This window comes from Chenopodium quinoa, unplaced genomic scaffold (assembly GCF_001683475.1).
Source record: "Chenopodium quinoa cultivar QQ74 unplaced genomic scaffold, ASM168347v1, whole genome shotgun sequence".
Classification (NCBI taxonomy): Eukaryota; Viridiplantae; Streptophyta; class Magnoliopsida; order Caryophyllales; family Amaranthaceae; genus Chenopodium; species Chenopodium quinoa.
This window is the reverse complement of record NW_018745454.1, coordinates 715,912-728,898: the sequence shown is the minus strand read 5'-3', so window position 1 is coordinate 728,898 and position 12,987 is coordinate 715,912. Positions and strand designations below refer to the sequence as shown.

General features: G+C 33.4%; 1 protein-coding gene and 1 pseudogene across 2 annotated transcripts; one reads left to right on the top strand and one right to left on the bottom strand.

Annotated features, from left to right (window-relative positions):
* The first annotated feature begins 52 nt into the window (after positions 1-52).
* On the top strand, positions 53-7,231 carry LOC110713882 (annotated as a pseudogene).
* Positions 7,232-7,495: 264 nt separating this feature from the next.
* On the bottom strand, positions 7,496-12,657 carry LOC110713884 (arginase 1, mitochondrial-like). Of its 2 annotated transcripts, none has more exons than XM_021892320.1 (7): positions 12,457-12,657; positions 10,968-11,110; positions 10,655-10,814; positions 10,036-10,169; positions 9,364-9,573; positions 8,678-8,788; positions 7,496-7,979 (listed from the first exon to the last, which is right to left on the bottom strand). In XM_021892320.1, the coding sequence occupies exons 2-7, from the start codon at positions 11,106-11,108 to the stop codon at positions 7,719-7,721; spliced, it is 1,017 nt and encodes a 338-aa protein (XP_021748012.1). In that variant the 5' UTR covers positions 11,109-11,110; positions 12,457-12,657; the 3' UTR covers positions 7,496-7,718. The 2 variants fall into 2 exon arrangements, with proteins under 2 accessions (XP_021748012.1, XP_021748011.1); XM_021892319.1 differs by having other exon boundaries at positions 10,968-11,124; positions 12,457-12,656.
* Between the last annotated feature and the right edge of the window lie 330 nt (positions 12,658-12,987).

The window sequence follows — 12,987 nt, the reverse complement described above, 5'->3', positions numbered from 1 at the left end:
TAAATAAATATACAGTATAGTACATTATTTATTTAAAAGTATTTATTTAAATAGTTATATACTTTTTCCCTCAACATCCATATAAAATGATTAAAATACCCTTGCACAAAAATGTCAGAGCCTTAATTACTTTGGTTATAAAAACAAGAGTTGCTCTGCATGGGCCAACAAATCACTTGCTGATTTTCCTCATTCTCATTTTGGCATGCAGCAATCCATTTCTTCTTCTCTGCCATCTGTTTCACTCTACCTCTTCACCATTTTTTCCAACCTCTTCCTTTTTTTCTTTTCTTTTTTTCCCCTTCATTTCACAAATTAAATCCCAGAAATATAAATTAAATTAGAAGAACAAAAACAAAAACCAAAAAAAAAAAAAAAAAAAACAGAGAATTTGAAAGATGGAGACAAAATTGCATTCCAGTGAATCTTCTTTAGTTTGTAATGGATCCCAGGTAAATTTTTTTATTTTTAATTAAAAACAACCTCTCTTTTTTTCACTAATTTTATTCTGTAGAACTTCATTTCTTCTTTTTTTTTTCTTAGATGTATAAATTCTGAAGTATTGTATAATTTATAATTTTGTAAAACTATTTCTCTCTTTTCTTCTTGGTTGTAAGTTTTGAATGCTCCCTTAACATACGTCACTTTGGTGTTACTCTCCCCATTTTAGGAAATATATCAATTATCTGTCAACAAAAAAAAGAAAACATATCAATTAAATACTCCGTACATGTTATTTTTCCTTTTTTTTACGTATAATATTGTTACAAAAAATTAAATTATGTTGACATTATTCAAAAGATTTTGTTATATATATTTTTTTAATACACATACACCGGGTGTTTATAAAAAAATGCATACAAAGAGTAAAAATATTAGTTTTATCAATTGTCTTATGAATTGATTTTTACAGGGTTATAATCAAAAGTAGCAATAATTTAGTAAACATTAAATGTTTATATGCGGTTGTAATTGCTAATTATTGTTGCTTGTCTAATGCTTAGATGGGAAAACCTATCTAATAATTGCTGATTACTGTAGGATCAACCTTTTTTTTAAAACTGCTTATCAAAGATTAAACATTTAATTTGATAATCTTTTGCTTTACATAATAATTTTCCTATAATTAAATGGAACCAATATGTTATTGAAATTGTTGACTGGGCATTTTTCCTTGAATTTGGCGTCTACAGTACATACTCTCTACGTACGAGACTTCCGTCATTAATGACAATAACAAGTGTCCGCTAGTAGCCTAGTGCTTCAAACCTCATGGTATGATCACAAGTCTTAACAACACCAACAAGACTATTGATAGTTTTAGATATCAAGTTGGTACAATATTAATATCAATATGAGATTTAAAAGTATTAGTGGACACTTGTTATTATCATTCATGACTAGAGTAATTATTGACATGGGCTTTCTCATTAATTATTTATTCGTATATAAAGTCACTCAATATAACTATGTGTTAATGCCATAACAAATTTATGAGACAAGTAAAGTTGTTCTCTAGCTTATTACAACTACATACAAAGAAAAATTCCAACTAATACATACGAGAGTATGTGCAATTAATAATGTATAAGAATCTTATATATATCACAAAATTTCACTTTTTTCACTTTTTTTTTGGCAAAGTTTAGAGTACTTCAAAGTCTTAAATCACAAAATTTCATTTTTTTTTATTTTTTTTTTCTGGCAAAGTTTAGAGTACTTCAAAGTCAAACTATTAGAACTTGAAAAGGCCTTTTGTTTTATAAACTTTTATTTTTTATAATTCCTTAGTGAGGGAGGATTTGATAGCGAGTATGATTTGGTCTTGGAAAAGTATGATACAAGCCGCAAGGAGTGAAGCTTGATCATCAATTAAAAAGATTGAGGAAATATATTGTACTACACAATTATAACTAACTTGCATTTTCAATTCTACCTACCACTTTAATTAATTTTCCAATAAAAGTGTATTGAAAAAGGCTTATATATTTGATGATGCAATTCACTCATTATAATGTCTAGTTTTGGATGTCTTGTAGTAAAAATTGAAGAGTATCCTCTATCCAATAAAACAACTTTCTTGCTCGAAAACTCGATTAAAAACTTGGATTTGGCATTTAAAACTTAATTAGCAAATGAACCGAGTTTGAACAAAGTCTAAAATGCATGTTATATATGAGATAGTTTATGAACATAGGAACATATTTCGCGTATGTTTATTTATGAACATAGGAACATATTTCGCGTATGTTTATGTGCATTTAGTTTAGTTTGAACAAAGTCTAAAACTCCATTCTATTGAATAATAAGTTTAATCATGAGTGAGGCAATAGTCGATATCACTCACTTCATTTATAATTTTATATATTAATATATAACCCAAGATGGTACGAATATATAATTCTTCATTATTTTTGTTTGGGTAAAATTTTTAATGAATTTGAGTTAACCAACCACGTTGAGTTAATAATTTGTTGATTGACTGTTATGAGCTTAATTAGCTTGTAGTACATCGTCGTGTTATTCTATCATTAGTGGAAAAAAAAAATGGAGCACATATAGCAGTGTACAAACATTTCTTAATGATCATAATTTGCTAGCATTAACGTTATCATATGATTTTTTTTTTTGTTACCTTCCAATTTATTTTGAGTGTAGTAAAGAGTTATATATTAAGAATATTTGATTGATCACAGGGCGGTAGTAGCAGCAGTAGTAGTAGCAGTAGTAACGCGAAAACATGGATTTCCTACACGAAAGATGGATCACTAGATCGGCATGGAAGGCCTGCAGCCAAAGGAAGAACCGGTGGGTGGAGAGCCGGGATGTTACTCTTAGGTAATAACTACTTAATTATGATAATTTTTTAAGTCAAATTGTTGCAATTATTACACTTCATAGAACGAAGTATAGAACACTTTTGGATTCATATCGAGTTTGTCCAAGAAAGGTCATGTTATTTCCTTTTATCACCCACCATCAAAATTAATGTGGTCTATTATAATTTGGAGAGACTCAAAGTTTGACCTCAAAAAATAAGACCAACTGTTAATTATAAAACAGAGATAGTAATAACGTAACAACTAAATTTATGGTCAACTGAAAATACAAATAAGAGTCATTTCAATCTTTGATGAAAAAGAATGTACTCAGTAGTGAAAATTTTACCTAGTTTTAGTCAAAGAATAGAGAAAAACTTTATCCTCTTAAATGATGGTGCCAATTCCTAGTTAGCTAACTTGTTGGCATTCACATACAAAATCATGAATCTTGTGAACTTAGCATGTCACCGAAAGGAAATTTCAATCCATGATATAATAAGTACAATAGATTATGATTAATTAGGTCCACCAAAAAATTAGTATAAATTTACTTTGCTAATCTCCCGGTCTTTGTATATCTTTAACTTTTACTCATATTATACTAGACTAGATCTATATGCATGCGATATGTGCTTTAAATTTTAAACTACAAAAATTACCGGTATGAAAAAAAGTAATGACATGTTACTAGATATTTAAGATGGACACCAAATTATTTAAGGAATTGACTTATTATTTGGAGAATAATAGAGATTAATTAAATAATTATATTGATCTAAATTTTAAGAATCCCAAAAATATAATTATGTGACACCTTTTCGGTTGGTCTCATGGACCCTATGTACCTTATTTTGTTGTCAATAAATCATCATAAGTTCAACATGCGCTAAAATATGAAGTATACATATATATTGTTTAATGTTTACATGATATAAAATATTTAATTTTTGTCCAAAATTTTATTATTATGTTGTTTAGTGGCATGGGGACAATTATCACTTTGAATTCAATTAAATCATAATTGAAATTGATGGACTCTTCCTTGTTGATGGCTAAATTTAGTACTTTTGAAATATCACATAATCATGCGAGATTCTACCTTTTGTCACGATAAAGATAGAAGTTGAGATTGAGCAATAAAAGTTGGTCAAGAAGATAATGAAAAAGTTATTTTGGGACTTTAAAAATAGGAGTTTACTTTATACATTCATGAATGTATAAGTTGGCGATGAAACATAACTTTTGTATTGATTTCTTAAGACACTATGATCACTAAGATCTCAAGATGTATTTGAAAAGACAATCTCAAATTGTATATAAGAAAAAATCCTTTATAAAATTCTCGGTTTCAAACTTCTTTAATTATCTTCACACGTTCAAAGTAAATATGACCTTGAAGTAAATTAAGATATATCGACATGTGTAAATTATAACCTGTCAACCGTTAAATCAACATGTTTGTAAGCCTATGACCATGAAAATTAAAGATGACATTATTTTGAGGTGGAGATAGTAATTGCTAGGGCGACATACAACTGTATAGAACATGATGTTAACATAGTTATGTCTTATTTTTTTCCGTTTTTGCTCTAAAGATATGTAAGTTTTTGATGTTTTCAAAAAATAGGTAATGAAGTACTAGCAACACTAGCATTTGTTGGTGTGGAAGTGAACTTGGTGTTATTCTCCAAATCGGTGTTGAGACAGACAAACGCCGAGGCAGCAAACACCTTCAGTATGTGGATGGGCGCGGTGTATCTCTTCTCATTGATAGGGGCTTTTCTCAGTGATTCATATTTGGGAAGATATTTCACTTGCTTAATCTTCCAAGCTGTTCTTACCATTGTGAGTATATATCTGTCCTCACCCACTCTTGATCTTAATCTTTTAGTCTTTATTGCATATCATAAATTCATAATAACGTTATATAATCTATTACAGCACGTAAGATAAATGTATAAACATTAAACACGCTAAAAAACTAAAGTTTTTTATGCGTGTTTTGTTTTAACTTAAGAGATATGTCCTTATGTACCACAATGTAGTCCTCAATTTATTTGTTTGAACGGTTATTTTGTTTTAAGTTAATTAGAAGTTGTGGGTCATAGACTCATAAAATTAACATGAACCATGAGTTACACATATTGTTGTGCACAAAAAATGGGACTGACGATTTTAAATGTTCAACACGTTATATCTATGCCAGGAGTAGATTCAATCATCGGGTTTTGTGTTTCCTTTCATCAAAAAAAAAAAAAAAAAAGGCGTGATCTTGCCAATAATTAATTACTTCTTATTTTATTACAAGCATTCAAATTAGCTCAAATCAGATTGTCATTAGAGTTAATTTCGCGATTAAGTAGCTGTCATTAGTATGAAATAATGAAGTTAAACAAGTGCTTCTTAATGTATGCAGGGGTTAATTGCAAGCTCCTTGACAACCCAACATCTCCTACTAAAACCTGGTGGTTGTGGAACACTAGAGCAACAATGTGATCCTCACTCGAAATTCGAGACAGCAATATTCTTCATATCAATCTACTTAGTTGCCTTAGGTAACGGGGCAGCTGAACCTGCACTAGCTACATTCGGAGCTGATCAATTTGATGAGGAAGATCCTGAAGAAAGCCGGGCAAAGACCTCGTTTTTCAGCTACTTCTACGTCGCCTTAAACATGGGTTCCTTAATTGGAGAGACAATTTTGGTATACATTGAGACAATGGGAGATTGGGTGCTTGGATTTTGGATATCTACTTGTTGTGGAATTGCTGCTTTGATTTTGCTGTTTAGTGGAACTATGAGATATAGGCATTTTAAGCCTAGTGGTAACCCAATCTCTAGGTTCTTTCAAGTGATTGTTGCATCCTTTAGGAAAATGAGCCTTGAGGTTCCTCAACATGGTGAAGGGCTTTATGAGATTCAAGGAAAGGATAGTGAGATGATTGGAGCTCGAAAATTACTCCACTCGAATGGGTTCAAGTAAGTAATCATCTCGCTTCAGAATCATCTACTCTTTCTATTTATAAGTAATAATTGATCACGCTGTAACTTAAATTGTCCTAAAATAATAAGTCACTTTCTAAATTTAATAAATATTTTTTCCCGATACTACCCTTAACATAAGTGATAGTAAAAATATGATCGCCAATCAAAAATAAGTTATATTTTAAGATCGAATGTATAAATTGCATTTATCATCTACTAAACTCTGCTTCCTCTGCTCCTTATTCACTGCGATTTCTTTCCTTGCAGGTTTCTCGATAGAGCAGCAATCATCACACCGGTAGACACGTCCTTTATACCAGAGAAGACATCCCCTACGAACCCTTGGCGGCTATGCACAGTCACTCAAGTCGAGGAAGTGAAATGCATCCTAAGATTACTACCTATATGGCTATGTACCATACTATCTTCGGTTGTTTTCATCCAAATGTTGTCTCTCTTCATAGAGCAAGGAGCCACCATGAACACCGCGATAGGAGCCTTCCACTTCCCCCAGCAAGTATGACTGCTTTTGACATAATCAGCACATCAACCTTCATCATCTTTTATGACAAACTCATAGTCCCTCTTTATGTTAAGCTCACAAAGAGGAAGCCAAAGCCTCCAAGCGAGCTACAAAGGATCGGTGTTGGACTATCAATAGCAGTTGTTGCAATAATAGTAGCAGGGTTATTGGAACAACAAAGGAGGAAATACGCTATTTTGAGTGGGGAGGATATAAGTCCTTTGAGTATCTTTTGGCAAACTCCACAGTATGTTCTAGTAGGAATTGCTGAGGCCTTTGTTTATGTGGCTCAATGGGAGTTTTTCTCCTCGCAAACACCCGATGGTATAAAGAGTATTGGACTAGGATTATCGATGTCTTCTTCAGCAATGGGAAGCTACTTATGCAGCTTGATGTTGTCTGTTGTAATGCGTATTACCACGAGGAATGGCAAGCCAGGTTGGGTGCCTCCCAACTTGAATGACGGGCACTTAGACAGGTTCTTTTTCCTGTCGGCTGCTTTAACTGCAGTAAATCTAGGGTTCTATGTATTTTGTGCAAGAAGGTACAAGTGTATCTCCTTAGAGAAGCGAGAAGGTGGCAAAGAAACGGAAACCATTGTACCGTAAGGTGGAAAAGTGGAAAGAGTTGTAAGCTAAGATCATTTGTTGTAGCATTACATGTATACTTCACAGGAAACTTCAAAAAGATGATGTGTTAAACCATTGAGCTTGATTGCAGAAATAGTTCAAGTGAGGAAATTCTTGAGAGTAGCATTATACACAAGTTTTTTTTTTCGAACTCTTGATCTTTCCCATTGTAACAAACTTGAGAGTAGGCGACCACGCCACATTTGACTTGAACAATAGCTAGCATCTAACTGTAAAATTTTCAAGGAATGTCATTGAACTACATTTGTGAATTTATACTACCTTTGCAACGAGGCTATTATAAGCCTCTACAATTGCACCTAAACTGTTTTCGTCAGCCCTAAATTTTTCTTGCTCCATACTAGTTCAGTTTTAGAGGAATCGAATTGTCTTAACACTCTTATGAGTTACTCTGTACTATGCTCTGTAAGTGTAGAGAACCTGAATGCGGTCTTTTGCATAGGAATTGCACCTAAACCATAGCTGCTACGAGAATGTTTACTTTGTAATCACGACAATGAGCAAAATATTGAAGATTAGCTAATTAGTTATGAACATTTTTTCACAAAATCAAAAGCTAAGCATGAATTTATTTAGATATTTGGCAATCATGCTTTCAATCTCAGCTAAGTTTTGGAAGATAATAACAATTTGACAACAACAATACTACATTAAAATCAAACACTATAAACCAATTCATCTGTTGTGTAACAGAACTGTACTGGTCTAGTTTATTGTATGAATGATTGATGTTGACTATTACTTTGACATTACTGCTGATAGTTCTCTCACCAACTTGGCAGCAACCATTGCTGTCATACCATCAACAGTGTCCCTCTGAGGATTAAATTCAACCACGTCTGCAGCCACGATATCACCGTGAAGATTATGCAGAATATTGAGAACGTCACGAAAAGACAGACCTCCGGGCTCAAAGTGAGACACACCAGGTGCAAATGCCGGGTCAAGACAGTCCACATCGATTGACACATAGACACCCTTAACTCCCTCACCCAGTTTCTGAGTCAATGCAAAAGGAGAAAAAAGTCACAAAAACGCTTGAATATCCGGATGAAGTAAAACAAATTCACTCCACACTTCATCTTTCGCCCCAAAATTGCATGTTGGCAATTTGCACGGACATTAGGAAAGTGAAAAGGTAGATGGATATGCATGGGAGGCAACTTTAGAGATGAAGCAGAGAGGAAAGATGCTAATACTGGAAATTAATAGATTACTATGGGACATAAGGCATATTAAAGGTTTCATGGACTGAGGTAGTATGCCATCAAAGTAACGCAAATAAATGACTTCGATAATTTATTGACTGACAATTGAGTACCCAAATAAGATAACATCAGGTCGTCTACAATAAGAAAATTTCCAAAGCTTTGTTTAAAAAGGAGTGACAACAAGAAATTGAACACAAATCATTTAGAAAATGTACAATGCTGTTAATACTCCACCTATAACACGAAGGTTGGATTTCTTGGGAGCAAAGATTGTTAATTCAGGAAAGAGAGTTATCAAGGAAGCAAAATGAAATCCAGGAAAGGATAATAGGATTGAAACTTAGATGTCAAACAAATGAAGCAACAGCATAGAAGAGCATGATGTACATTTATGTGCATGAACATACATTGAAACATATAAAACAGTATGATGTATAAGTTGGCAATCATAGATTCACAGAGCAGATGAGAAAGATAAGGAAATACCAAATTTTCCAAGTAATGGCGATCTTGTGAATATGTTCGCATTTCAAATTGCTCCACTCCAAATTTCTTTCCTTGCTCCCGACCTTCGCTATTTATAGATCTTATACCAACCTGAACAATTTATGACATTCTTATAGTTTCAGAGATCATTACAATGCCAAAAGGAAGTCAACAGCTCTTGATTTCTGGCATTTAATATCATATACTAAGAAGAATATTATATATACCCAACAGAAAAGACACTACGTGGTACAGTCCAGTCCATATGGGTAATGCAGGCCAATCCCAACATCAAGCCAAATGCTGATGTAAATGGTCTTCATTAAGAGATCTATTGAAATTATTCAACAAAAAGCCCTGTTTTACCACCCCGGTAGCTAAATATGGAGTAGAAAAGATGGTGACTAATGGCTCAAAATCTGATTACTTAGTGGTTTTTGCAAAAACCGAGGAGTCTATAGAATATTATAATGTATCCATCTATATAATTGGTGGACTGCAACATGAACATACTAGATAAACCTGGTAATAGTAATCAATCTTCTCTTTTTTATAGGATGGCTACAGGTGAGAGTAAAATTGCTTTTATAAAAGATCACAGAGCACATCACTGAAAACAAGCACAGGCTGAGTCTCTTTATTGAACAATTTAAAGAAAAGGAAAAAACAAAAATTAACTCAATTACCTGCAGCAGCCTCCTTGCATAGCCACCCTCCATTATACGGGCAAAAGAAGATGCATGAGAATACTTGTTCCCTTCGAATTCATGATAAATATCTGGATGGGCATCTAGATGTAGAATATCTATAGGTCCTCCAAGCTTTTCAGACACAGCTCTTACAACTGGGTAAGATATTGAATGGTCACCACCTAACACCATCGGACGCAAAGGTTCCTGCCAATAAAATAATCAGAACAAAATAATTTCAAAAAAATTCAAGAGGGTCATATCTTCACCTCTGAAAATAAACTATACAACGAGTGGAAACAAGATCATGGTTGAAGAAATAATAAGCTGTAGATAGGATGAATGAGCATCATGTATACATGAACATGTGAGCTACCATGATGATCATCAGACCTTGCCCTTTTTTTATTTATGCATTTTCTTTTCTTTTTTTTTTGGAACGTGGGTTCAATTGCCAATAAGATCAAACTCGACTCTACAACAATGTATATATTACTATTAGTGGAATTAAAAAAATTAAGTATCCCCCATGCATGAAAATAAAAGGTGTGATCATGCTTGTGCAATATCTGTAAGTGAAAGCTGGAAAAGATTTTCTATATGTAAAATCAAAGCTCAAGGAAACAACAGGTTACTTGTACGTTGGGAAGATTTTAAGAGATGACTTACTTCTTCCATAACTAGCTTGACTGACTGACTGATAATGTTCATCAGTATATCATCATCCACTCCACAATCTCTGATCTCTTGAACAGGAAGATCGCCTACATCTGTTAGGACTCGAGGGTTATCTATTTCTTTTCCTGCATAATGTCACAGTTTTAGCGGCAAGCAATTAGCATATAAGTTAAACAAATGAAAGGTAGAAAGTCTATATCAACATCTTCAACATGTTCCCAAATTCTCATAGCATAACATATGGTACTTACTTTCAGATGTGAGTTGAATTGAAATCGAACAAACCAATTATATATGAAATCAAACCTTCTGATTACAGAAAGTTATTATCAGTTAGCTGATCCTGCACACACATGAGGTTTTAAATGGTTTCCATGAATACTTTTTCATTTTAATTATTTTATAGAATATAATTTTTTTTAAATCTTAGAAAAGGTAATATAGAACTAAAAAGAGAAAACAAGGTGTCCTCGTAAATAAACTCTGTTAAAAGTTACAGATTACCAAATTTTTTTAGTTACAGGGTACATGATATTTGTCTTCAAAAAAAAAAAAAAAAAAAAAAGGTACATGATATTTATCAACAATGGATAATCAGAGATGACATTACCTCCTTCGGTTGTAGCATTTGTGCTTCCACACCACATTGCCTCCCTAATACGTGGGGGTGCAAAAGCAGGCCCTTGGAGAAATGAAGAGTTATGCCCCAGAGGTATTCCAAGAAGTGCAGATGTTGCTTTGGCTCCTCCCAAGGCCCGCACAAGCTCGCCCTAGAAACAACAATTAAAATGGAACAAATTCACACACACTAGTGCGAGATTTAATCATCCATTCTAGAAGATAACAAGGCAGAGCAATAAGGAATAAACTCAAATAAGGACAGTAATCATCAGTTCATCACTGTATGTGGATAGCTGAACTACCTTGAGCTTCGCCTTCTCACGAATGAGGGTGAGGGAGGCATCTATTACTCGATTTTGGCCTTCAACGATCATATCTTCAGGAATATTTGCTCCATGCAGTCTCCGCATGAAATGAATCCCCCTCCTTGCAACCTGCTGCATGACTAAAGAAGGAAAACTGCACATGTAAAAAGAGAGAAAACATTTAAAACAGCACATGTATACATATAAATTTTTTCAAACTCAATTATTAACGCAACAAACACAATGTTATACGGAGTAGCAGATTATAAAATAACAACTCCTTTCCTGCATTGGCTGCATGTATAATAGATCTATCAGATTATCATCTCCACCATATAGATCATTAAGATCAATCAAAAACTTCCATGTGTAAGCAGTCACAGCTTTCAAACCATTATTTATCACCCTAAAACATGATGTAAAATCACTTTATTTACTAATTTATCCCTTGAGATAAAAACTCAAAACAAAGCATATTTCTAACTCTTGAGATGTCCATTTTGTAAAGGTGCTAATATCATCCCCCCACCCCTTTCCTAAGGGAAACAAGGATTGATCTCGAATTTCAACATTTATTAACAGTGAAATAAAAAAGGTACAGAAGAATTTATTTGCCAGAACCATCCATTCACCATGCCCTTGCTATCCGAATAATCTAGCATTCTAGTGTACTGATCATTTCAACATGACCCAAAATTCCTAGAGGTGATCAAAGTGAGCCCGACCCGATGTTGGACAGGTTTTCCTACCCGTCCTTTTTTTTTTTTTGGCAAGCTAAGGGTCTGTTCTCTTCGGCTTAATTCACTTCATCTCCAATCTCCAATCAATTCAGTTCCTAATTTCCTTCTCTCATAAACAATTCATTTCAGTTTAGTTCAACTCAGCTCTAATTAGTTCAGTTCAGTTCAACTCACTTGGGTAAATCAGAAGAGACCCTAAGCAATTTTATGCAATTTTAGTTGGTTTTTTTGGCCCAGCCCGAAAAGGCCACACGACCCGTCTAGTTTGGGCACATAATTTCTGGCCGGAGGAGTGGGCTGATTTTTTACCTCGGCCCAGCACGCTCAATGACCATTTCTAAGAATTCTAACAACCATTAATTGGGATATGCAAAATGCATAAATTAATGTTGAATATTAAGTAAATGCCGCAACTGATAGCTTAATTTGTACGTAGTAACTTTACAATTCAGGTATCCAAAATTAATCAGGCAGACAATTGATACAATAAAATAAATTCGAAATCTAGGGTTGAATCGGACTGAATTCAAACTTCCAGTACCAAAAACTAGCAATACCCAGAAAAGTAATCATGAAAATTTCCAGAGAATTAATAACCAAAACTAAATAATAAGACATAATAATTGTTTATAGCACAAAGAATTAGTTGAAACTTATAAATAAATAATTTTTGTATTACCCTTATAAAATTGAACTTGAGAAGTTAAGATTCTTAAAAATCAGAAGAAAAAGTAAAAGAATTGTACCTGGTAAAATGGATGAAGAAGAAAGAGAAGTAGCTGAAAAAGGAGAAAAAGGCTTAGGAATTTTGGGAGGAGAAAGAGAGATTGGAATGGTTTAAATAGTTGGCAATGGCAGCAGAGGTAAAGGACTAGAGGAGGTGGAGTTAGCCAATCAAATTCTGTATTATTCTACTCCGTTGTTCGTACTCCACGTTTTGGTTTTTTTTTTGTTGCACACGAGGGCTGAGGGGCTAACCCCGGGGGAAAAACTACACGTTTTTTTAATTTAAGGGAAGATAGAAAAAAACAAACACATGTTATATTATCTCTGTTTCATATTATCACAACGATTAGACATTTTTTCTCTCTATTTTTATGTCAAATTGTTGCAAATAATATGAAACGGAGGTAGTAAATAGAACACAGAAAAGTGAGTACTCATAATCATAGAACATTAGAACTTAAATAGAAATTGTTTTATAAACATAAGTGTATTGTACCTTGAGCTAGGGTATGTTATCTTCAGCTTAATTTCATTTCAATTCAGCTTTAATC